Below are 26,677 nucleotides of genomic sequence, written 5' to 3' on the forward strand. Positions count from 1 at the left end.
ATCTTCCACATATTTCTAAACACAAGTTTATGTCGGCTACTTATTTTCTGTAAATCCTAAGAGGGCTTCCACTGCCTGTGGGGTTATATCCAAATTCCTTAGGTAGTGTTCACTTTGGCCCCAAAGTGAACTATTATATTTAATTCAGTTTTATATAAGAAACCCCCCTCCCTCCCATGGAGCAATTTGATGGAATATAGGATAAAACCTCATTAATTGAGATCACTTTAATCCTAGCTTGGAATTGCATAAGAGGCCATGTGAATCACTCATCCAATAATCTGGACTCATAGTTCCTAGAACTCACTGGATTTAAGGAACCCCAGAACTCCTCTCCACCTTGGGCAACCATCCCCTGGCTGCTTCCTGGACCTTTTATCGCCAGGAACTACTCCTACTCTAGGATTTCACATTGTCCCATCTCAGTCTGTGACCACAGCCTTTCCTTCTATGTCTCTTCACTTCCACTGCACCTGCTGTTCTATTGCTGAACACCTACTCAGGTCTTCTGACACTCTAGGCACATTTTGCTGCTTCCTAACCACTGTGGGCCCTTGCACGGTCCCCTGTCTTTGCTCAGGCTGCTGGTTCTCTCTGTCTAGAAGGCCTCTTTTTATCCAGGCCAACCCCTACTTCAACTGTAAGGCCCAGAGCTTTTTTTTTTTTTTTTTTGAGACAGAGTCTTGCTCTGTCACCAGGCTGGAGTGCAGTGGCAACCTCCACCTCCTGGGTTCAAGCAATTCTCCTGCCTCAGTCTCCCGAGTAGCTGGAACTACAGGCGTGCACCACCAAGCCCAGCTAATTTTTGTATTTTTACTAGAGATGGGATTTCACCATGTTGGCCAGGATGGTCTTGATTTCTTGACCTCATGATCCACCCACCTTGGCCTCCCAAAGTGCTGGGATTACAGACGTAGGCCCAGATCTTAAACTGTAACCTCTTTTAAGAAGCCTTCTTTGACACATCTCTTTCCCTACCCTTAAAATAGTGCTAATTCTTGTCTTCTCTGGGCTCCCATGATATTCTGGACATATCTGTAACAATATATGTCACATTGTATTGCAATTACTTATTGACATTTCTGTTTCAATTAAAGAAATGTATTGGGCAAGTTATCTTCTTTGTGCCAGAAACTATACTAAGTATGATGTAATAAAAATTCAATTCAACAAACATTTTATGCTTGATACGGTGGCACATGCCAGTCATCCCAGCTACTCAAGAGGCTAAGGTTGGAAGACCATTTGAGCCCAGAAGTTCAAGGCCAGCCTGGGTAACATACTGAGACCCATATCTTAGAAGAACAAAGCAAAACAAAACAAACATTTCAAAGTGTCCACTATGAACAAGGGACTGTACTACTCGCTAAAACCTCACAGATTTCACAGTTGAATGGGGACACAGGAAAATAAAAAAACAGTTGCAATACTTTGTGGCATTGGTAATAATAAAGATATGTGCCAGGTACATGGGAAGCCTCAAAGAGGGCAGGCAGCTCTGCAGGGGGGAGAGGCAATGAGGGCTTCACAGGGCAGAAGATTAGGAGGTGGGGCTTGAAGGAAGAGCAGAGGTTCCCAGACAGACTGTGGATTGGTGGGGATGGAAGGAGGGAGGAGGGCATCTCAAGGAAAGGGAACAGCATATGCATGAGGACTGAGTGAGTATGGTGCCTTCCTGGAGCTGCAGGAAAATACACAGAGTCGGATCTTGCCAGAGGAGGCTGAAGATGGGGAGGACATGGGGAGAAATGAGCCTTGGTGGAATGCAGGAGCCACCCCTTTCCATGCCCATGAAAAGAGCCTAAGCAATCTGGAGGGCAAGGGGGACCCACTGAGGGCTTTAGGCAGGAAGGTGGCGGGTGTTTTAGCAAGTTCATTCTGGCAGAAATGGATGATGGGATGGACAGCTGGGAGGACAGACTGGAGAAAAGGAGGCATGGAACTGCAGTGAGAGATTGTGAAGTCCTGTTATTAATATAAGGCCGTGCAGACATGTAGGCAGAGAAGAAGCTGGGTAAAATATGTTAAGGAAGTGAAAAGAGTAGCCTGGAGGAAGGACAAAGTGTGGTAGAGTATAGACAGCTTTGAGATCGAGCAGGTGTGGCTCCATCACTTACTAAATGCATGACCTCAGGAAAGGTACTTGATACAAATTTCAGTCTTCACTGATAATAGTGGGCTAATAATACCTCTCTTGCAGTCCTGTTGTGCAAATTAAATGAGATAATGTACATAAAATTCCAGCACACTATAGGCACTGAGTCCACGGAGGCAATGATTATTAAGGACAGGATTTAATAATAGACCAGATGTGGAGATGAATGAGAAGGAGGAGCCCAGGAAGAGCCGAGGATGGAGGGTGGAGTCCTTTACTCATCAAGGTTGGGGATGGGGAAAGAAAGGCAAACTTACTCGATAAGGCGGGGTTGCCACATGAGGAGTGCCAGGTTCTGTGGAATGTTCTAATGAACGTGTTCATGAAGCACTGGGCTATACATGAGGTCAGGGGAGGAGAACAGGCAGCTCAGGGCACTGTGAGCAGTTGAAGCCGTGGGATTGGATGAGGGTTCTCAGGCAGCGCTTGTGCACAGAGCAGGGAGCAGGGCAAGGACACAACCCCGGGACACCCTGCATCCACGGAGCAGAGAGAGGCAGTGGAATAAAGTCCAGCCAAGGATAGTGAGCAGGTTGGGCCCACACAGCAGCTGCTACCAGAGCCACGCAATGGGCCGTGGTCAGGAGCATCAAATACTGCCAACATGTCAAGTGAAACAGGGACCACAGAGTGTACACTGGAGTCGTTGTTTAGAGGATCACTGGTGACCTTTGAAGACCACTTTTGGTGGAGTGGAAGGGAGGGTACCATCTGGCATGGGGTTAAAGTGAAAATGGAGGGGGAGGAAATGTCGGTCATCACAAATTTCAAGAAGCTTGGCTGTGAAGTAGGTAGGGTGACAGCTGTTGGGGGAAGTGGGACTGAAGGGTGAATTTGTTTTGGGGATGGGAGGTATACATATGAGATACAGGAGTCAGAATGGAGGGGAGATGAGAGATGACAGGGCTGGTGAGATCCTGAGGAGCTAGGAGGAGGTGGGGGCTAGAGCACAGTTAGAATGGGAAGAAGACACAGTCAGATGTCATAGGACAGATAAGAGGCCGTCACAGCACAACTCTGCCACAGACTTGCGTGAGGAGTGACTTATTCTGCTGGGGGTGTGAATAAGAAGAGGGGGTCATGGTTTGGGGAGGGATTCACAAGGATGATAGGGAATCTATTCCATGGGTGAAAAAACTGGATACCATGGATTGGAGAAAGAGGGAATACGGAGCCTGAGAAGGGCAAGTGTAATTGGGCATAATGATTATCTTCAATCATAGGAACGACCGTTTGTGGACAAGGACTTAAGCAGATTGATTTTGTATGGCTTTGAGGCAAAAGCAGAGCCAATGGGTAGAAGTCAGAAGGACACAGATTCCAGTGCCATATAAGGCAGAGATTTCAAACACTGGTTGGAAAGAGACTGCTGGTCACTGGAGGTGAGTCCATGGTCACCGGAGCTCCACTTGGCAAGGAAGTCGTGGAAGGGATTTCAGCCCACGATGTGAGGGTGGACCTCTGAGGCCCTTCCCTTCCCAGCTCCCAGACTGGGAGATTCCCTGGTGTGCTGGGGTCTGGCAGCCAGACTGGCAGGCTCCTGTGACTGGGATTCTGGCCTAAGGGGGAAAACTCCCATTGACTCGCAACATAGTCGCAGGAAGCAGTAACTTCTAAGCAAAAGTCCCAGGATAATGTGGCCATTCCTCAGTCACAGCTCTGACGGCAAGTCCCGGCCAGACAGAAAACACTCAGGAACAGCTTGGCTTTCCTCCTGATTTTCCCTGTTTGTCTGAGTTCCGGGGCAAGCACACCAAATGGCGCCAGAAATCTCAGTGCTGGGGAGGGGATGGTGGCTGACCTGCTGACCTCTCAACCTCCCAAAGTTCAGTGGCAGCACAGAGGTTTTCTCTAGGGCATGGCAACTCACTCCTCAACCTCCTGCTTATAAAGCCCATGCACTTTTCTTGGCCACCAACCCACTGGCTGGCCTGGGGGCTTCAGCATTTATGTCAGCCCATATTTGTCCTTAGATTGTGTGTATCAGGTTGGCATGAGGCCACGGGTGTCCTCCATGAAGGTTCTTTGATTAATGAGGCCCGTGCTGAGTGTTCTCTTCAGTTGCTAGCACTTTCCTGGGAATAAGGTCATGACTTTTAAAGTCCAAGTAAATGTCCCAGATCTTTTGACCACCTTATGCCCTTTATCAACCTTGATCAACACTGCAGGCAAGGCCATTGGCTGCGTACACATTAAATCTATGCAAACCCAGCAGTAATTATTTGGGAATTTCCCTTGTAGTTTATAAATTCCTTGACAGCAAAGTCTATTTCTGACTTCTTGCCATATTCAATAAATGAATTAATAAATGGATGGATGAATACATGAATAAATAGGAAAACAAATAACTGAATGTGGTCTTAAACTATTTTTCTGGTGACTTTATGTGTCCATGTTATAATCACAGGGAAAATTGAATTCTTCAGGACAAGTCTTTGTTGATGTAGTTTGGATTTGTGTTGCCAGCCATATCTCATATTGAAATGTAATTCCCAATGTTGGAGGTTGGGCCTGGTGGGAAGTGATCGGATCATGGGGGAGGAGTTCTCATGAATGGTTTAGCACCATCCCTCTGGGTACTGTCCTCGTGATAGTGAGTTGACATGAGGTCTGGTTGTTTAAAAGTGCGTAGTACCTCCCCTTTCGCTCTCCTCTTCCTGTTTTCACCATGTGATATACCTTCTCCCGCTTTGCCTTCTGCCATGATTGTAAGCTTTCTGAGGCCTCCCTAGAAGCTGAGCAGATGTTGGCAAGATGCTTCCCGTAAAGCCTGCAGAACCATGAGCTAATTGCACCTCTTTTCTTTGTAAATTACCCAGTCTCAGGTATTTCTTTATAACAATGTGAGAAGGAACTAATACATTTGTACTGGCCACATTATGGGGTACAGAGAAGGCACACGATAAATACAGACTGAAAATTTGGAGGAAATTTCATGAATTACGTGAAGGAGGGCACATAATTGGATAAGTTTTCCTTAATTTCCCACAGCTTTTCTCATTATCTGGCCTTGGGGAAATAATTTTCTCTTTGGGTCTCAGTTTCCTCATCTAAAAAGTGAGGAAATTGGATCAAATGAGTGGGTTGTTTCTTGCTCAGATATTCCAAGAATGCAAGATTAAAGTCCTAGGCTGGATCCTAGTGGGAAAATGAGAATTCTAAGATACAGACTGAACCATAGAAGGCATTCCTAATATTCAGTATATATATCTATATATATATGCTGAGTAGTGACCCTCTATGCTGAGAGGGACTCAGAATGTGAACACCCCTGTGAAACATTGCAATCAGGGCTTAGACCTAACAGCTTTTTGCAATCTTTTAAAATTAAAATAAAATCCTCAAACTTCCTTTGTAGTCTGGATGCTATATGCCTAGGGGTATTTCTTTGCATACGTTGTATTAAAACCAACAGGAGAAGCTTGGAGCTACAGAATGTCAGCTAAGCTTTTGGCAGGATGCTCAGTTCTAACATCCTGTCTTGTACAGACCTCCACACTTGACCTTGCCTGCTGTGGACCTATCTGCAGGCCTGAATGATGAGATGGAAACAGCCCAGAAAATGAAAGGACATTCAAAGCTGGGGAAATAGCAAGCACGAAGGCTCTGCCGCTGTAACAACGACAACACATTTAAGGAGCAGCAGGAAGAGGGGTGGGAGTTGGAGCCATCAAAGGCATCCTTCCAGCTCTGAGGGCAAAGTACAAGGCTTCTATATGTGGAGCCTCTGAATAGGTCAGTATCAGTGGGTGACCTCAGAGCAATTTTGCAGCTTTCTCTTGGGCAAGCTTCTGTTTCTCATTTCTATACGGAGAAATGTGTCTCATGAAAAGATGTTTGGTTACTTGAGGGGGCGACTTACTCTGAGTGGTGAGTTTGAAAGGCCCACGTAACACTCAGCTTCAAACAGCTGCAAAAAAATATAAGAACACCTCACCCTCAGGAACACATGGACCATACTGCTCCCCTCTATGTACACGTGAATCTACACAACACCGTCCCCTGGAGGAGGGAGAGCAAAACTGAATAAGTGTGTGTTGGGGGTGGGGATGAAGAGCAAGCATTTACTAATTGCACATACCAGGGATCTAAAATGGAAATGGATCACACCTAGGGCTGTTTCATTTTTGTTTTTGTTTTTTCCTTCCTAGCTTTAGCACTGGGGAAGAGAGGAAAAGTAATATTGGAATGAAGGGGAGGGATGGGTCAGGGACTGTAGACAGCAGTGGTGGACATGTGAATGGATATATTAACTCAAACATGAATGCATGAATGTGGGCACACTGAAACACTGCCTAAAGGAGAACGGCTTTGGAAACTGCCTAAATTAATAATAATAGCAAACATGATTTTTTTCTATCACTGAGGTGTATGTTAAACATTTTACATGGATGGCCTCATTTATCCATCCTAAATACTTTGCCAGTCTTAAAAATGCATTTTAGAGAGGAGTAAACTGAGGTACAGATGAATTAAGTTGCTTGTTGATAAGTGTTAATAAGTAGCTTGTTAATGAGAGGTTGGAACTCAGGCAGTCTAGGTCTAGAATTCATGCTTTTAACAATTGCAGTTAGTGGGTAGGGTCTTAATTAGGGTCCCCTTTCTCAGATGAGGTACGTGTACTTTGTAAACTTAGTTCCTTCATCTCTTAAAATAAAGCGAATAATAGTACCTACCTCATACGGTTGTTGTGAGAATTAGACAAGTTAATATTGTGTGAAGTGCTTGTGTCAGTGTCTGCTTATGGTAAGCAATTAAATAAGTAAGAGTATTGTTATTATTGGTACTTATTCATTGAGAGGAATCCGATCCCTGCTCCCCGCCACCCATAAGACCCTTATATGCCTTCATCTCTTCTGCCATAAACTAAAAGTTTCAGGTCTGGGGATGATTTTGTTCCTATTCTTGATACCAAGAGATAAAATCAGGCTGCTAAGAGAAAATGAAAAGGAAATAGCCAGCTAGTGTCATTGAATCATATCCCCAGGCAGTGAGTTTCTTCCAGCACATTTTGGCTTCAGTCCTGAGGCTGGACCTTAACTAGCGAACTGCAAACTCACTCAATTATGCAGTCTGCTTGGTGCAATGGAAGTGAAAAGGTCCTAGAGAGTTGGGTGCTAGTATGCATTTTGATACAATCTCCTAGCCTGTGACCCAGGACAGATTCCTTGCATGCATAGGAGTTTGTCACCATGCAAAACCTGGCTCTTGTTCTGCTGAGAACATGGAGGAGCTGGACTGTCAACAATGAGCCGTATCAGGCTGAAACTGGGAAACTGTTCTGCTCCTTCAGAGTCAAGACAAGCCAGAATGAATGCCATATTTCCTTCCTCTGTGCTTCCTCAAATGTGGTCAGATTCATAGCCTTCAGTCTATTCTAATTGGTAGCTAGCCTGGTGTGGACTTTTGACCACCCACCAATCAACCAACTCCCACCCTCACCATTTACTGCACGAGTAAAGCCATGCTTCCTAGGAACTACCATTGGTAGAGATGTTACTGAGTCATAGGACCTGAGATAGGAATGATCTATAAAGGCCATCTACGCCGGTTCTTGAACCCTTCTACAACAGTCCAGACTCATCTTTGCTCAGTCTCTCCTCTGACAATGAAAGCCTAAGGACCAAAAAAAAGAAAAAAAAAGTTTAAAGAAAAGCAATAGGCCATTTTAGAAGAGATGTCACAATGCAGTGCATGATTAATTAGCAAATGAATTCTATAGCCAGTAAGATTACAGTCAGGGCAAGAGTATCAGGCCAGGCTGGTCAGAGTAGATTCCCTATGGAAGGCAGAATTTGAACTGGGGCATTGTTATGGGTTCTGCCTCTAATCTCTTCCCACATCTTGTCAATTTTAATACAATACTTTTGTTGCTCAAGAACCTACCATGGCTCCCTATTGCTCACTACATCAAGTCCCAAATAAGGTATTTTGTGGATTGGTAATTTTCAAACATTTTTAGCAGAATAATTCTTTAATAAAACATTGAGCAGAAACCAGATATAGAAGGCAATGAAAAACAATAAAGTGTTTCCTCAAGTGGTTTAAATTTTTTATGGTTGGTGGAAAGTATTTCATTTCTAGCACTCCTGATATGCTTCTTTGGAGTCCTGGGGCCCAGGGAAGTGTGGTTTAAAAACCACTGGATTAGATGACTGTAGCCCCTTCCACTTTTGAACTCTAATAATCATGACCTTCTGCCTGTATTTCAAGGCCTATGTTAGTGTGATGGTTAATTTTAGGTGTCAACTTGTCTGGCTTAGGGGATACTCAGATAGCTGGTAAAGCATTATTTCTGGGTGTGTTTGTGAGGGTGTTTCTGGAAGAGACTGGTATTTGTATTAGTGAATTGAATAAGGAAGATCCACCCTCACCCAATATGGGCAGGCACCATCCAATTGGTTGATGGCTCAGATAGAACAAAAAGGCAGAGGAAGGGTGAATTCGTTCTCTCTTCTGAATTTGGAACACCCATCTTCTCCGGCCCTTGGGCATCAGAACTCCAGGCTCTTTGGCCTTCTGACTGCAGGATGTGCACCAACGGCCCCACTTTGGATTTATACTGAGCTATGCCACCAGCTTCCCTGGTTCTCCAGCTTGCAGACACCATATCATGGGATTTCTTTACCTCCATAATCATGTTAGCCAGTTCTCATAATCTGCTCTCATCCATCTAAATACCTAATATCCTATTGGTTCTGTTACTCTGGAGAAACCTAAATAATAGATGTAGCCAGCACCGTTCTTATTTAACCTTATTTAAAATCACTAAACATTCATCTTTAGTTGGGCCATTCTTCTAGATACTCATTGTCTTCCCTGCATATTCATTGCTTTTCCTGTGTTCTTGCATTTCTCATGATGTACCTTCTATATGGAACATCATTTTTTCTCCTGCTGCTTACTTGAATTCGGTCCTAAATTTGTACGATTTCCATTTCTTCCCAATCATCCCTGATTGCCCCTTTCTCTGAATTTCCATTGAACTGAGGGTCAACACCAAATAGTTGGGTACTTAAGTCTTCCCTAATTATTTTCTATTCAAAAATGTCTTCTTGGAAGGACTGTAAGGTTGTTGAGGACACAGCTGATGTCTTTTTTTTTTCTTTTTTTTTTTTGAGATGGAGTCTCACTCTGTCGCCCAGGCTGGAGTGCAGTGGTGCCATCTCGGCTCACTGCAACCTCCACCTCCTGGGTTCAAGCAATTCTCATGCCTCAGCCTCCTGAGTAGCTGCAATTACAAGTGTGTGCCACCATACCTGGCTAATTTTTTTTTTTGTATTTTCGGTACAGATGGGGTTTTGCCATGTTGGCCAGCCTGGTCATGAACTCCTGACCTCAAGTGATCCATCTGCCTTGGACTTCCAAATTGCTGGGATTGTAGGCATGAGCCACCGCGCCTGGCCTAGCTGATGTCTTTTATTTCTTTTGAATCTCATTACAGTGCCTAGTAGAATGTTGGATATGTAGTCATTATTCAGAAGCACTGGCAATGCATGATCAGCTACATGCTTTGTTAGTGCTGCTTCAAACTTCTGTGATGAGTTTTCTCATCTCAGTTATGAAAATAAAGCTCACTTCCCAGAGTTCTGGTTGCAGTACCTACTGTTTCTATCTCTTTGCTGACAAAATGTATTCCCTCATGGAATAAGTATACCCTTTCCAGTTTGCAGAGTCAAATTCCCAAATAGGCATATTTTTTGGGAAGGTGATATGATTTTGTGTACTTTCAAAGGAAGCCTTTTAGAAGAAATTTCCCAAACAAGGCAGTCACCACTGTCTTTACCTAACTAATGAATTTGCCATCTCCCTCTTCCAAGCTCACTGTCCAGAAACTTCCCAAGCAGGAAGTTTCACTCTCATGAAGTCAAGGCACTTTGTGGGGAATCAGGCCCAACATGTGCCTGCCTGTGGGGAAAGGCAGGCCTGATTCTTGCCCATGACGTGTCTTCAGGTCCGGGGTACCCAGATGTTTGAGTGCTTTCCCCACATGTAGAAATGCAATTATTCCCCGCATAAAAGCACCTGAAGTTCCTCAGGTCAAAGGGGATTCCAGCAGAAACAACGGGCACAGCTCTGCTTGGGAAGTTTCCAGACTAAAAGGAAGCTGCCAGAGCTGTACCTGTATTGCAAGGTAGACCTCCATGGCAGGGTGAGCCCAGAGAACACACTGGGTCTTTCCTAATGTAGGTCCCTGCTGATAAAACTGTGGAAAGTCTCCGTGTATTGGTCCTTACACCCTCACCTTGGGCTTCAGTCTGACTCTGAAAGTGGGAGGAGCTGGGGCCGCACAAGTTGCCTCTTCTGGGGATGTGGTCCATTAGTTTCTCTTTTTATTTTTCTTTTAAGAGACAGGGTCTCATTCTGTTGCCTAGGCTGGAGTGCAGTGATACCATCATAGCTCGCTGCAGCTTTGAGTCCCTGGGCTTAAGTGATCCTCTTGCTTCAGCTTTCCAAGTAGCTGGCAATAAAAGCGAGTGCCACCACACCCAGCCGATTTTTTTTTTTGAGAGACAGGGGTGTCACTATGTTGCCTGGGCTGGTCTTGAACTCCTGGCCTCAAATAATCCTCCCACCTTGACCTCCAAAAGTGCTGAGATTACAGGTGTGAGCCACTGTGCTCAGCCGAAGAGTTTCCAAATTTCAGTCTTTGCACAGCGCTATCAGAATCATTAGGACAGCTTCAAAAATACAGATGTCCAGGTCTCAACCCAGGCCTTCTGTGGCATATGAGCCTGAAGTCTGTATTCTTGACAAGTTTCCTTGATGACTCAGAAGCAAAGCCAGATTTAGGAACCATAGGTCAGTATTAGCATGCCTACTTTTATTAGACCCACTGCTTTGCTCCAGAGTGTATTGGGAGTGGGTGTGGGGGTGGAGTGTACCCATGAGAGCATATTCCTGCATGTTTTTGTAACTCAGAAGCAGCAGCTGCAGCTTCATGTGGACTAAAATAGAGGCCTACTTTAGCTCTTGAAATATCCTGAACACCTGGAGAAAAATAACCCAGAGGCTCCTTTAGCCTGGGAGTTGCTATTTAGTTGTGGGAGTTGCAGGATCAGCTGGCATGAGTGCTCACAGAGTCACAGATGCTTAGGTCACAAGGCTCCTCACAGCTCCAAAGGGGGCAAAGGATAGCACACTGCTGCCACCCCTTATTCCCTGCTCAGGGCGGACATTACTAATCAACCATGACGCTCATCCCTGTTGAACTTAGAGAGGTTCAGAGTCCTAAGCAATCAGAGCTGGCACAAGGAATGAAAACTTTTACCCTCCTTGCCATTCTTACCAACAACATCCTAGTCTACTCCTAAAATTTGTTGAGCACTTTGACTTGCAGTTATCCATAGGACACAGTTCAGAAAACCAAGTCATATTCTCTTCTCTTCTCTTTGGGCAAACTCAAACATTCTCTTGATATTAATACTATCTATGGGTTGGCAACTCCCAACTTTATGTTTCTGCCCCAGAACTCTTCTTGAGCTCCAGACTTACACAGACACTTAGAGGCTAAGAAAGTGTAGAGTCTCAGGTTATCTAAACTTCAATAGATACATACGAAATGTTTTTGACTATGTAGCTCTTTGAGAGGAGGACTGTTTATTTCTCTGTGTATTGCTCACTATGCCTGGCTCAGTGTCTGGTGTACAGCAGGTACTAGGTAGACATGCTCACTGATTTTATATACCATTCCCCTGCTTATCTGCGTAACTGAGTTGTTGTTTTCTCATGCCTTCCTATAGTGAGGGCTGCCCCATTCCTCATCCCGCCTAGGCTAGATGGGGTGTGGTAGTCTCTGACATTGGTGGCCCCCAATGCACCCTGCCTCCTAGTATTTATTTCCTTGTATAACCTCCTCCCTTGGAATCTAGTATGGACCTGTGATTTGCTTCAACCAGTATAATGTGGGAGAAGTTAGACTGTGCCAGTTCCAGGTCTCATCCTTAAGAAGGCCTGGCAGCTTCCACTCTTGTGTTCTTAGGAGCCCTAGACTATCATGTAAAAAGTTCAGCTATCCTGTGAAGAGAAGAGGCCATGTGAAGAAGGAGAGACCCTAAGACTCAATGGAAAGACAGAGGAGCCCAACCTTTCCAGTGTCCAAGCTGAGCCCGCTCCCAGCTAGGTAGCCAGCTAAAAGCAGCCATATGTGTGACCATTGGCAAGACCAGGAGAAGAACCACTCCAGCTGAGTCAGTTCAGCTTCCAAGAATCAAGAGCAAATAAAATGTTAAGCCACTAAGATTTGGGATGGTTTTTTACACAGCAAAAGAAACAGATGTGTTCCTTGACACCACAGATCAAGAGGCAAGTGAACAGTCTTGGAATCTTATCTCCTTGATTTTAGCTTTAACTTTGGTGCTCTGCTCTGTACAAACGCCTGGCAAGTAGCAATTCCTTTGATCCCTGTAAATCTGATCAGGGCACAGTAGAGACATCTAGTTATTTTGACAGCACATATATTTGAACAGAAACCTTTAGGGTAGCCCTCCAAATGTAAAGGTTAGAAACAAGTGGGATGAGTAGCAGAGGAGAGATGGAATGGGAGGAGTCCCATTTAGGTTGAAGTGACACAGAGAATGAATGCTGGAGCAAGCGGGGTTGGCTCCAGAAGGACAGGGGCTCACATCAATTGTGGAAGGTAACATTAAGGAGTGGGCCTGTGGTAACTGGCTCCAGATATCAGAGAGGCCCAGGGCTATCTGAATTTCTCTGAAAACTAGAAGTTTCTATAAAGAGCACTAATAGTGAAATTGTGACTTCCAATATGGTGTGTGTCTCAGGGATTACGTGTGTGTGTGTGTGTATGATTATGGTGAGGGGAAAGAGAGAGAGAGAATGAATGAATGAATGCACAGAGACAAAAAAATGGAGAGGCTAAACCAAAAGAATTTTTCCTAGAGCTAAAAAGTAGATGACTTTTTAAAAAGGTTTATTTATTATTTTCCTTCGTTAACACTCTCATCCAAGCAGCTTAAGAATCCCTGTATTTAGGGTTTGGGAACTAGGGAAGAAGCGGGTGGTTTCCTTTCCTGGCCTGCCTAAAGGCCAAAGCTGCTGCTGACATCAAGCTTCTGTCCAGCCCAGGCCAATTATCAGACAGAGCTAGCGCTCCAGGTGCAAACTCAGAAAACAGTCAATTCCCATCCATGCTACTGTAAGTAACAGAAATGAAAAATGTGAATGGAAACCGTCAGGGAAAATTCGTGACAGCAGGAGGTGGTGCTCGGGTACAATGCACCCATCTACTGCATGACAGGGAAAGAGCAGGAAGAGTGGGGCAATCAGTCCTTGCCATCAGTCTTTGTCTCAGCTTTGAGAAGGACACTCCCAGCTGTCTGTTGCTGTGGTTCACAGACTTAAATGGAGATTCCTTCTGTCCTGGCAGGTTCTCCTCAGTGGCCAAGCTCCACGACAGGAACTGAGCCATAGTAAGTTTATTTCAGGCCAAAAAATCTTAACATACATCCCTATTAGTGGGTAGGGGTTATTAGCAGGATGTTTGGACAGAGACGAGGATGTTGAAAGTAGGAGTCAACATTTCCCAAGGTTCTTTCTTAAAATATATTGTGTTTGACTTGGAACTCCTGACTCACCCCCAGGCCGGGCATTCTGTCTTGGAGCTACTGTATTCCCAAGAGTGCTTGGGGAAACCAGCTCATTCCCCAACTGCAGTATCCACAGAAACATCTGCTATAGCTTATTAGAGAGTCAAAACAACTAACCATCAATCCATCATCTTTTCTGTTTAATGACACATTCCTGTTGGCTGACGCATGCTCCTCCCCAAGGATCCCCCCCCTTGGACTGCCTGTGTATGTCTGTAAAACTGTGAACTGATTTTGATGATAGTTTGAACAGCTTCTTACATCTTAGTTTATTTAACCTTCTCACACGAATAGCAATACTTTTCTTTGGGGAATCACAGAATGATTACTGACTCATTAGATAAGCAGTGAGCCCTGGAAACAGGAAGCAAACAGTGGGCTTTCAAAGCCAATTTCATTCCCTTCTCTTTTCATCCACAGGTGACACAGCATTGTGGAAAGAGTCTGTACTTGGAGTCAGTGGTCCCGGGTTCAGCTTGTAGTCCTGACATGTACTGTGTGACCTGAGATACCTAACTTGGCCTCTCTGAGTCTCAGTTTTCTCTTGCATAAAATGGGAATAATAATACCTATCTGGTTGGCTACAGAGGATTTTTTTAAGAGGTTAGAATAGAATACTGGGGTGGGAAGGCGGCTTAAAGAACATCTGATGCTTGAATTCCTTCCTATAATATCACCAGAAATAAGCCATGCAACCTATCCTTGAACTCTTTCTGTGACAGGGAACTCATTCCTACAGATAGTCCAGTGCAATGTGAGACAGCTCTGAATTATTCTGAGCTGAAAACTGCTTCCTTTAGCATTCCACCAATTGGTTCTTTTCCATGTAGAACTATACAAACAAGTCCAATTCTCTTCTGAAAGAAGAGCTTTTAGAATCTGGAGGTACTAGCACGTCCCTGATATAGACAGAGCAGTCTCTGAGTCTTCTCTCTACCAGGCTCAGCTTTTGGTTCTCTTCACTATCGTGGTTATTGTGCTCCAAAGGCACTTTAGGTAATTTTTAACCCTCAATGTAGCTTCTCTAGCACTGGATGTGGTATTCAGGATTTCTGAAATGGAGATAATGAGTTGTGACATTCATCTCCCTTGTCCTAGATGCTATGCCTCTATTAATGCAGCTGACCCTTGAATTTGCTTTATTTAGTGGCCACATCCCAATAGCAGCCCTTCCTCCATAATCTTAGCTGCAAACATCTAACTTTCTGATCACCACCTCCTTTCTTTCCAGCTTATTCCACCTACTATCCAACTCAACAGTTTCTAAACCTCACTAGGACTTACTATCCATTGATCACCCTTTCACTGTCTCTTGTCCCACCCCTCTACCACGTCCTCCCATTCTCTCCCCTTTTACCCAGCCTAGAGCTCATGATACAATTATAACCATTCCCTTGAATAGACTCTCAACTCCTTGCTCTTTCCCATTTTCTCTTGCCTGGCAAAATCCCCAACCCTGATTACACCCTGCTCTCTTCGCCTTCCTGCCCTTGGACCCAGACAGTTGAACCTGGCTCGAGGAAGCACAGAAACAGGTTAACTAGCTTAAGTTAAATTCATAAACGGTAACCCCAAGGGGGCCCAGAGAGCTGCACGGTGATCATGATCCAGCTTCCCAGTCTGGACATTCTCCCACTCTCCTAGATAACTAGGTCCCACTTCCTCTATCCTTAAACCTCCCCATCCTCACTCTATGCTGATGTCCTTGTCTTCGAGCAGATGGGACTCCCCCTCACTGCCACCACCACATCTACCCACCTGCCCCATCAGTGCCCAGTACTCTGCCTTCCCTTTTTCCCTGTGGATGGTTTTCTGTGCTCCAAGACTAAGCTCTTCAGGTGTGCACTGGATCCTTTTTCCTGCTTGCTTACTCAAGGACTTTTTCCCCCCATCCTACAGTCGATCATTCATTTTGTCTTTTGACAGGATCATTTCCACCTTATATAACCACAATATTATTTTGCTGTCATCTTAAGAAACAAAACACAACACCAACAAAACTCTTTTCTTATCTCCAGATAAGGAAACCAGATAAGGAGACTCAGAAAAGTTTAGTAACCTGCCCAAGGTCACATATCTGAAAAGTGGAGGGGTCAAAGGTCAAATTACAGTTTGCCCACCCCTAAAGCCCACCCAGATGAGACTTTGTGCAGAGTTTGTGGGCTCCAGCCCGCTTTTCTGGTTGGAGAAGCTGAGCTTGGGCAAGGGAGCACTTTGCCAAGGATGGGCAGGCCATCTCTGCCAAACCTGTGCAATCTTGGGGCAGCAAGAAGGCTGGAGATTTGCAAGTGAGAGAGGAACGTGCTTTGTCTTCAGAGGCCCACTGAGCTGCTGAAACTCTGGCTTGACCAGCTTTTCTCTCAGAATAAACATGGGTGTGTGAGGGCTGTCATCAGGCCTCCATCCCAGTGGCACGTCAGCCACAGCAGTGTGAGCGGGTGGCCACGATGGCAGACAGATGGGGCAGGCAAGTGGGGTGGAAGCTGCCAGTACTGTGATGCTTCCCCAGTGAAGAGATGACACCTCATAAATCTTGCAGGCCCAGAGCCCGTGTGGTCTGCCACAGTGCCTCATTAACACTTCCTTGTTCTCACATAGAGGTGGAAAATAACCAAATGTGACAAGCTGCCTTCCAAAACCATTTCATCAGAAGGGCACACATCTTTCCTCCAGCACTTGCAACATCCCTAATTGTGCTGAGAACCCTAAACAGCTCAGGCCAAGGGGGTTTTTCTCCTGGGACAACAATGCTTAACTACCTCCAGATCACAGCCTTCAGCCATCAACCCTCTCATTCCCTCCCCTCACTGCTCCCGGACATTCTCTCAGAGAATGAGCCCATTTGGTGTCCAGTCTTATCACTCCAAGGGGTCAAGTTAGAATTTTCAGAATACCTGGAAAAGCATCTACTGCCTTTGCTTTGTGTATCAGCCAAAACCAGTGTTGACTTTAGTCACGGCATCTCTTAAAAGTCCTCTTTCAAAAGGGACAGACTGGTCCACTTACTTGTCTGTCACAGCCTGCATGAACTCGTCCAGCAAGTCATCGTACGCCTTCCCGCGCACACGCTGGTGTTTCAGGCCGATGTACAGAGGGTCTCTGAGCAGCTCCTGGAACAGACAGCACCCATTGACTGAGCCTACTCCTGGTGTTCCTGTTTTGTTTTTTTTTTCCCCAACAAGTATCCAGGATTACTGGGAAGAACCAGAAGGTAGGAGGAGAGGGGGGAGTAGGAAGCTAACTGGATCCCCCCCGCCCAGGTGTCATTTCTGAAAGAGTCTGAAGGCTAAGCCAGTGATTGAGGGTGGACTCTCAGATGGTCCTCATTTTGGAAACCAAGGATGCTTTGAACCAGGCAAGCCTCTTTCAGACACAGTCTTTCAATGTCCATCTGCAGGTTTTAGGGTTATTTCAGGATTTCTCAACAGTGGCATTACTGACATTTTGGCTGGGATAATTCTTTAATGTGAGGCCTGACGTGCACACTGTAGGATATTTATCAACATCTCTGGCCTCTAGCCACTAGATGCCAGTAACACTTGCAGTTGTGGCCATCAAAAATGACTTCAAGGCCTGATGTGGTGGCTCACACCTGTAATCTCAGCACTTTGGGAGGCCAAGGTGGAAGATTCTCTTGAGTCCAGGAGTTTGAGGCTGTCCTGGCCAACACAGTGAGACCCCATCTCTACAAAAAATTTTTAAAAATTAGCTGGGCATGGTGGTGTACGCCTTTGGTCCCAGCTGCTCAGGAGGCTGTGACAGGAGGCTCACTTGACCTTGGGAGGCCAAGGCTGCAGTGAGCCATGATCGTGCCACTGCACTCTAGCCTGGGCAACAGAATGAGACCCTGTCTCAAAAAAAAAAAAAAGAAAAAAGAAAAAACGAATGTCTTGAGACATTGCCAAAGGTCTTCTTAGGGACAAAACTGTCACCGGTTGAGAACCACTGTAGCTGACTTTAGGCAGCATCTTCATTGAAGTATTGGGTCACATCCAGAGTCCCTGGTCTGGACTCATGTTAGAAAACCAACCCACCCTCCTTTCATTTCCATTCCTCTCTTTTCCTCTCCCTTCCTCTCTTCCTTACTTCTCTCCCTCCCTCCTTGAAATCTTACTGAATACCTACCATGTACCTCACATTGTGCTGGGCCCTAGGGATACAAGCATAGAATGAAACAACCAGGAATTTCAGTTCAAGAGAGATGCTCACCTTAACACCTAGCCTGTGTTCAGGGCCCCTCCACCCCACCTCCTGCAGCTCCTTCCATCACAGCAATCATATGCTATTGGGTTATCTGTGTCTGCCTTGGTGTGAATGACCACTCCCGCTGGCCGACTTTCCATGTCTTCCATTCCTGCCACCCCTACACAGAGTCAGTGGACTCATTCATGCATGACACATTTATTTCTCATCTACTATTGCTGACACTGGGCCCAGCGGGGGATTTGTAGAGGAGCAAGAAATGATTGTTGCCTTCTAGGTGCTGACAGGTGGCTGCTGAGTAAACAGACACATTCTACTGCAGGGCAGAGTGACGGTGGTTTGGAACAAAGTGTGGCACATGGAGGCACAGTGATAAGTGAAGAAATTCCCTTTGGGGGACAGATTGGGATTGTGTCATGAAGAAAATGGTCAGGTAAGAAGAGATAGGCAGATTTCAGCAGGTGGGCCTCCAGGCTGAGAAGTCAGCACAAAGCAAGGTTGAGGGCTGGAGGCAGGAGGAGGAAATACCTGGTGTATTTGGGAAATGGGAGGTAATTCCATGGGTTAGTTTCCTGGAATTATCTACTTTTTTGTCTAACTCACCAAAAATATAAGTTCCTAGAGGACAAGGTTTTGTGTTATCTTCATCTCCATCTGAACTGCTGCTGCAGGACACAAAGATAAGGACCAGTGGGCCTACACTCCGACCCTCAGGGGCTTACAGTCAAGTCTCACCTCCACCACTGTGAGCTGTGTGACTTTGGGCAAGTCATGGGGCCTCTTGAAGCCTTCTTCTCATCTATCAAGTGGGCTGCATGGGGCTGATTGTGATGATCAAGTGGAAAAATATATATGAAAGAGCTTGGTGAATTATAACATATGCTATAAAACAGTGGTAGCAGTTTTAGCTTTCACAGTGCCTCCAATGTGTCCTGTACTGCCCTAAGTGCTTTACTTAACCCAATGAGGTTGTGTCAGCCATGGAGGTGTGTGACTTTGAACTATCTTAAAGGAACCTGCTGAGGGAGGGCAATTGGTGGACAGCCTTCAGCCACCACACTCCCCCTGGATTGCTTAATGACTGAGCATGGAGGAGGCATGGGGGAAACCATTCCTGCCCAACCGAGACTCTGCTGGGGCAGCAACTTCCCACTGGCCTGACTGAGCTGGGAAGACTCTCCCTGGGCTCTCTTAGTCAGTCCTCACTCCCTCCTGCTCTCCCTTTACAGCTGTCTGACCTCTACTACAGTCTGAAGGCCCCACTCACCCCCAACTCCTCCCACTCCCTCCACCTTTATTCTTCACAGGTGTCTCCCCAGTACCTCTCTCACACATCTATTTCTTAAAGGACCCGAGAGGTAGGTCTCATCATTTCCCCCATTTTTTAAATGAGGCAACAAGACACAGAGAGGTGAAGCAGCCTGCTTAAGACCTTGGACTTGTAAGTGCGGGAGTCAGGATTCAAAGCCCGGCTGTTGGGTCCAGAGTTTATGGTCTTGAGCACTCAGTCATGCTGCATGGGTGGCTCTTCTGCATACCAGCAAGAATCAATTTTTCTTTTTAAGGACACTGTTCTGGGTCCACACTGCTTCGATATCACTGTAGTAGGTGTGGGGGAGGGTGTAGTTTAAGGGACAGAAAAGAACAGGAATTATCTGTTAACCCTTCACCCCCAAGTCCTGGGTACACATAAGATCTAAGCTGGGTTTAGCACTTTGTCAAAGATACCACAGGTTTACATTTAGAAAGATAATGGGTCCTGGCCTTCTCTCTCACTCTCCTAATCCCCTGGATTGGACACCCTTTAAACTGTTTAGGATTCTTCACTGGTAGGGGTATGTGCGTGTGTGTGTCAGTGGCAGGGACCTAAAGGGTGGAAGTGGTGCATACATGGTGCCTACCCTTCCACATGCTACCTTCAAAGTGACCATCAAAAGCCACTTAGAAGCATCAAACATCCAGAAAGAAGAAATGATAAATGATAGTAGAGTAACATGATGAATAGCTAGGCAGTAATTAAAATTGGTGGCTTTAAGACTTTGTAGTCACCTGGACGAATTTGTAAGAGACTATTTAAAGTGGAAAAAGCAGGATACAAAATTACACAGATATCATAATTATAACTCTCTGAAACACACATACAGAGCTTGGAAGGACATACATAAAAATGACTGAAAATAGTGTTACTCTTGGCATTGGCAGAAAACATTCACTTTGCCAGTTCTTACAAAGATTAAAAGAGTCCATGGTGAGTTATAATTTGGAATGTTGCCAAGTCACACATTTGAATCTTAGTGCATCAGGCAGCATAGAGTGAATTTCTCAATCCTGCATATGCAGTTTCTGGGGTAAGTTAAGTTCCCCAGTAGCACTAAGGGATTTTTAGATTTTCAAAAAATTTCTCAGTGTACTGCAGTAAAGATCAAAGGTCAACCATAATGAGATACTGCTGAGATACAAGGGTGACTATAAAAAGCTTTTAAAAAGTCCTTATGTTTTGCTTTCATAATAAAATGTTCTATGTCTCAGATACTTTAACCACAAAAAATGAAAAAAAGTTCCCATATGGATATGACGTTAAAAAATAGCTTCTTATGTTTGTATAGCACTTTCAAGTAATTCACTCATTTGTTCCTTCTAATAGTCTGACCTCTTCTCATCCCATTTTAGAGGAAGTTGGAGTTCAAGGGTTTAAATAAACTGCCCAAGCTCACAGAGCCAGAAAGTAGTTACACTGAGATTGAGCTTTGTCTGGGTCTCATGACGAAGCATCCTCTTTGTCCCATCACTTGATATTGTGGGGGCCAGGGAACCAGGGAGCCAAGGGGCAGCTCCTCACCCTCTGCCGGGTCCTTCTGGAAGAGGTCAGTAGTGGCTGGGAAGGTCCAGGCTCTTGACCTGCAGACCAGGCTGAGGAACGAGGAGAGCTGGAGTGAGTTCAGAGGAAAGGCTGTATCCACATCTTTAGTGAGCTGGTTCTCCCTAGCAGGAGTAGAAATGGCTTCTCTAAAACAGTAGTGGGCAGAGCTCCCATGGCTGAATTGGCACAACATGGAACAAGAAGCCCACATTCTGCTCTGTATCCGCCAACTGATTCAGATATAAGAATGCCTGGAGCAAGGGGTGGGAGTAGTAACCTGCCTGGACCCCCTCCTTGCAGTCCTCCTCTGTCTGGACTTCTTCATAGGTGTTTAGAAGAGAAGATTTCAGCAGATAGTATTGCCAGATAAAATACAGGATGCCCAGTTAAATTTGAATTTCAGATAGGCAATAATTAAAAAGAAATGTTTAGAATTAAGTGTGACCCATGTATTACATGGAACACACTTATGCTAAAAAATGTTGAATTGCTTCTCTGAAATTTAAATGTCACTGGTGTCCTGTATTTTTATTTGCTAAATCTGGTAACCCTATCAACAGAGGCAGAGGAATCTACAAGTTTGGAGGCAACGTGCTGCAGGGGAAAGGACACTGCTGGACCTGGTGGCTGTGGTCAGGATGCTCCCCTCTGAGCATCCTCAGTAGGGCCCAAAGGGGCTCTAGGCTTTCAAATCAGATAGACCTGGGTTTGAATTGAGGCTTTGTCACTTGACTAGCTCTGTGGCTTTGGGGAAGGTATTTAAGTTTTCTCTGCTCTCTGTTAAATAGCGAATAATGATTTCTATCACACAATGCAAGCTCTTTGAGCTCCTTATTCATCCACATCTCCCCAGCTAATTGTACAGTGATGGCACACATAAGCCCTTGAGAAGCATTTAGTGATATGATTGCCAGAGTCCTGGGACTGGGCTAAGGAGATGCTGAATTAAAAATTAAGAAGGTCTTAGAAATCACTTGGTTCTGCTTCCTCCAAATGAGTTTTTGAAGGTTGGAAAGAATAAATGAGCTGCCCAAAGTCACAAAACACGTTTGTGGAAACAACAAGGCAGAAATCATGGTTTCTAGACCAGGACTCTTCCCAGGGTGGGGACCAGGCTTATTCACTTCCAAATCTCAGTGGTCAGTGGGTGCCTGGCACCTAAATATTGAGTGACTAAATCTTTCCCCTCTGTTAGATAGTTACTAAGTCCCCTTTGGAACCAAGTAAGTCAATGATTATAATTTTAGTCGAAGGCCTTTATTCAAAGTGGGTGAAGCAGAACTTTCTCCTCTGCCGTAGGAGTTAGAGGGTTGAATGTGCTCTCTATGGCTGTTTGCCCAGCTCTGCCTCCCGTAAGGTTTTTCTTGGAGACAAAATGTCATGGAAAAAGAAATGGTTTCCTCCTCTTCACTGCCCATATCAGTGAGCACTGGATTTCAGCTGGAAGACAGATAAACCTCCTGGTTGAAAAAATATTTATCTTGCATAGCAACAGGCATGCTGTGATGTTACTTAGGGAACCTGGGGGTCTGGGAGGTCACAGGATTGGGTTCACACTGTGGGCACAGCACACTTTCTCCTCACAGTGGCAGTCCCACCTACCACTCATTCCTTGGGAAGCTCAGCTAAGCCTGGGGTAAGCTACAAAGATCCTAGCAAGGGCATCCTCATGGGTTACATGTGTGTAGAGAGTGAGCTCTATGATGGCACTACGTGGCAAATGCTGAATAATGATAATCTTGTAAGGTAGAAGAAACCCTGCAATACCCAGCTTGGTTGTCAACTCCATGCTTCCTTGGCAATCCAATAACATCCAAAGCACTATTTACCAGGCTCTGCTGATGATCTGCTCCCACGTTTGTTTCCCTAAGCAAACATGACTCCCCTCCCTCCACCCATTCTTCAGTTCCAGAAGAGCACACAGCATCTCCTTCTGAGGTGAATTCATAAAGGCTCAAGACTTCTGCCAGGAGAAGATCTCCAAGGCTCAGCAGGGTCATTTTAAAGCCAAGCCCCATCTCCTGGGATTCCCCCACCCTGCCTTAGCACAGGGTGGGATGAGCACTGGGTTTGGAGTCAAACCTTGGGGAAGCCCCTTCTGCTCTGAGCCTCTTTTCCCATGTAAAACAAGGGGGTTGAATGAGATGGTACTCAGGCCCCTTCTAACCTGAATGGTCTGTGACTGGCTGCATGTGGATGAAACAAAATAAATCCAATCCACACATAGCCATGAGGGAAAGCTGAGCAGGCGCTCCCTTCTTCTACCCCCTTGGAACTTAATCATGGGATGTCCCTTCTTCATGGGATCATGGCCCCACATATTTATTTTTCCAAATCTCCTTGGTATCGGCAGGTAAAAGTCATGCAGAGTTTCAGGGCTGTGGACAGCAGATGTTTTCCTTCAACAGGAAACCTGGAGGGGTGTTGTCTTTGACTGTGATTAAAGCTCCTGTTGCCTCAGGAGTTTTTATAGAGATGTACGCGCCGATGGTCAAGTTATTCTGACACTAAAAAACCTCACGACAGCATCCTCCCTGTGTGGACATGTGAGATAAAAGTGGTAAAAGGCCAAGCTTCCCTCTGTTACATCTCAGGCTTGCTCTGAGCAAAAGGTGTGCCCTGGGACTTCGGGGGGGAATATCTTGCAAAAGGATTCATTGAAAAAAAAAAAAAAAAGGAACTGTAGTTGGGAGATCACATAGTAAATCCATTTGAAAAGAGGAAAATCACCGTCTTCCTAATGTTGGTCACTTTATAACTTTGAAAATTTTGTGTCCTGAGTTTCTTCAAGTGGGTCTGGAGGAGGCCCACCATTCCCTGGAGGGGAGGATGGTGTAAACAGCATTGCTATCCTCTGACTTGATCCTGAGTGTCCATGGGATCCTGCCTGTGTGAAACACTCATTCTCGGCCCCCATTTCCCAATCTATATATAATGCAAACAAACACTTGACCCCTTGGAGCAGTGCACCAAGGTGGGCAAGGAAGCTGTGGAGCCAGAGAGCTGGCTTCCAATCCCAGCTCTGACACTTAGAGCTGTGGGACCTGAGGTAAGTAGTTGACATGTTTCAGTCTCAGTTTCCTTATCTGAAAATGGGGGAGAATAATATACTGGGAAAGAACTGCTTCCTCTCACCCCCAGGGCACATACGGAGGGCAGATCAGGGCATGTTCCCTCCTCCCAGACGGGGGGTACTCTGGTCCCTCCCTGACATAAGGAGCAGGCCCAGGGGAGGTTCTCTCCACTCCACATCCAACAGGGAGAGGTGATTCTAGAGGCCTAAAGCACCAGATGGAGAAGCAGATGCTTTGAGTAGATGTGACACACGACTCATTAAAGTGACCAATTAGGTGACAGCGTTGAAACACTGACAACTAGAATATTCTATTCAGGCTGACCCTCATTTATCTCCCTCAGGCTCAGCAGGGTGCCTGACACCCACTAAACAGTAAACTTTTATTAAATAAGGCAAAGTGTTCACAAAATAATCTTAATTGAAAAAATTAGAACAAAATTACATTATGATTACACCTAAGTAATAACTACCTTTATGTATAGGCATAGAAAAATATTGGAAAGAAATACAAATGCAGCATTGTGGGAGAAATACCATTTCCTTTTTCTTTAAAATTTTGAATAATGTTCTAAATTTATTTTAGCAATGAAAATTCTAAAAATCAAGAAATAATCTTTACTTATAAAGCAACAGAAACTAGACACAGGTGTAATGTGGGGAGAGGAGCACAAACTTGGATTCAGCTCCTAGCCCTGCTGCTTCTAGCAGATCTTCTTGGGCAAATAAAACTCTCCGGGCTTCAGTTTCCTATGCTGTAAAAAAGAGGGTAATGACAGATGCTCCACTCACAGGGTTATTGCAAGGCTTAAACTGAGTGGTCCATAAAAAGGGCCTGATCTACAATCACTGCTACTTTCCAGTCATTTTTTTCTGGTGGATTTGTTACAAGTTAGAGCCAGCTCTAAACTTCAGCATATCATTGCTGAATGCTGGACCTTCAATGACAAAGGATCCCAATGCACCAGGGCAGCCAGCACCCTTCCAGTGGATGCAGTGGCCTCAGAATCAAACTCAATCTGTTCCAATTCTTGCCTAAGGCCAGCTTTTAGAAGGAATGAAGGTCTCAGTTAAATCCAGTTGGAACACAGCAGGAGGTGTTGGAGAGGAAGAATAAAACAAAGTTTGCTGCGCTCATCCATGCCTGCAAAGAAGCATTCTGTGAGGCCAAAAGACAATTTCAGCAAACTCAGATATCTGGCTGGGGGAAGGGCATCACTGTGCAGAGCAAAACTTGAAGACTGGTTTTGATGAGCAGCTGTAAGCATGTATCCCAATCCAACCTCCTGTCTCCTGAGCTGGTGAGGAGACACATGGAGACCAGGCAGTTTTAGAGGTTGAAGGATGCTCAGTAACTTTCTGGTCTAGTCTCTCAAAATACTGAAAGGGAATTAAGTCTAAGGAGGTGCAATGACTTATCTGGCTCATCACAGTATTGGAACCATGGTCTCTGGCTCGTCATGGTACTGGAACCAAGGTCCCTGGCTTGTCATGGTACTGGGACCCAAGGTCCCAATCCAATAGTTTTCCCACTTTCTTGCCCTCCCTCATCTCATTCCCACCCCCAGGATTTCCCAGCTGTTAAGCAAGGTTTGCCCACCATTCCATCATTTGATCGTATCTGCAGATGAAGCCTGAATAAACATCATTCCTTACTAGGATCTAAAGTGCTTGCTTTTGTTTGAAATGGGGATGCCTGGACTGGGTGTGGTGGCTCAAGTCTGCAATCCCAGCACTTTGGGAGGCCAAGGCGGATGGATCACTTGAGGTCAGGAGTTTGAGACCAGCCTCACCAACATGGTGAAATCCCATCTCAACTAAAAATACAAAAATTATCTGAGTGTGGTGGTGCATGCCTGTAATCCCAGCTACTCAGGAGGCTGAGACAGGAGAATTGCTTGAAGCAGGGAAGCAGAGGTTGCAGCGAGCCAAGATCATGCCACTGCACTCCAGCCTGGGCAAGAGAGGGAGAGAGTCCATCTCAAAAAAAAAAAAAAAGAAAGAAAGAAAAGAAAAGAAATGGGGGTGCATTGTGTTTAGGGAAGAGGAAGGCCATGTAAAGAGTCTTGGCAAATTTTCTTAAGACAGATCACTGCACAATGCAAATAACAATAACTTCTTGACAATGTGAATCAAGAATTTAAAAAATGACCATTCCTATACCAGAATCTCTGGGACACATTCAAAGCAGTGTGTAGAGGGAAATTTATAGCACTAAATGCCCACAAGAGAAAGCAGGAAAGATCTAAAATTGACACCCTAACATCACAATTAAAAGAACTAGAGAAGCAAGAGCAAACACATTCAAAAGCTAGCAGAAGGCTAGAAATAACTAAGATCAGAGCTGAACTGAAGGAAATAGAGACACAAAAAACCCTTCAAAAATCAATGAATCCAGGAGCTGGTTTTTTTAAAAGATCAACAAAATTGATAGACCGCTAGCAAGACTAATAAAGAAGAAAAGAGAGAAGAATCAAATAGACGCAATAAAAAATGATAAAGGGGATATCACCACTGATCCCACAGAAATACGAACTACCATCAGAGAATACTATAAACACTTCTACGCAAATAAACTAGAAAATCTAGAAGAAATGGATAAATTCCTCCACACATACACCCTCCCAAGACTAAACCAGGAAGAAGTTGAATCTCTGAATAGACCAATAACAGGCTCTGAAATTGAGGCAATAATTAATAGCTTACCAACCAAAAAATGTCCAGGACCAGATGGATTCACAGCCGAATTCTACCAGAGGTACAAGGAGGAGCTGGTACGA

At 45.0% G+C, this 26,677-nt stretch overlaps 1 protein-coding gene and 1 pseudogene across 4 annotated transcripts in view; one reads left to right on the top strand and one right to left on the bottom strand.

The window, feature by feature from the left end:
- LOC129484707 (protein tyrosine phosphatase type IVA 1-like) overlaps positions 1–26,677 on the top strand; it is a 153,707-nt pseudogene that overhangs the window by 40,828 nt on the left and 86,202 nt on the right.
- ME3 (malic enzyme 3) overlaps positions 1–26,677 on the bottom strand; it is a 236,333-nt gene that overhangs the window by 35,986 nt on the left and 173,670 nt on the right. For 3 of the 4 annotated variants that reach the window (XM_055283173.1, XM_055283172.2, XM_055283171.2), the window contains exon 7: positions 16,768–16,871. The exons of the other annotated variant lie outside the window; for it this stretch is intronic. In XM_055283173.1, the coding sequence (XP_055139148.1) occupies positions 16,768–16,871 (104 nt within the window). The remainder of the gene's footprint in view (positions 1–16,767; positions 16,872–26,677) is intronic. 4 annotated transcript variants of the gene reach the window in all.

This window comes from Symphalangus syndactylus, chromosome 6, assembly GCF_028878055.3.
Source record: "Symphalangus syndactylus isolate Jambi chromosome 6, NHGRI_mSymSyn1-v2.1_pri, whole genome shotgun sequence".
NCBI classification, from domain to species: Eukaryota; Metazoa; Chordata; class Mammalia; order Primates; family Hylobatidae; genus Symphalangus; species Symphalangus syndactylus.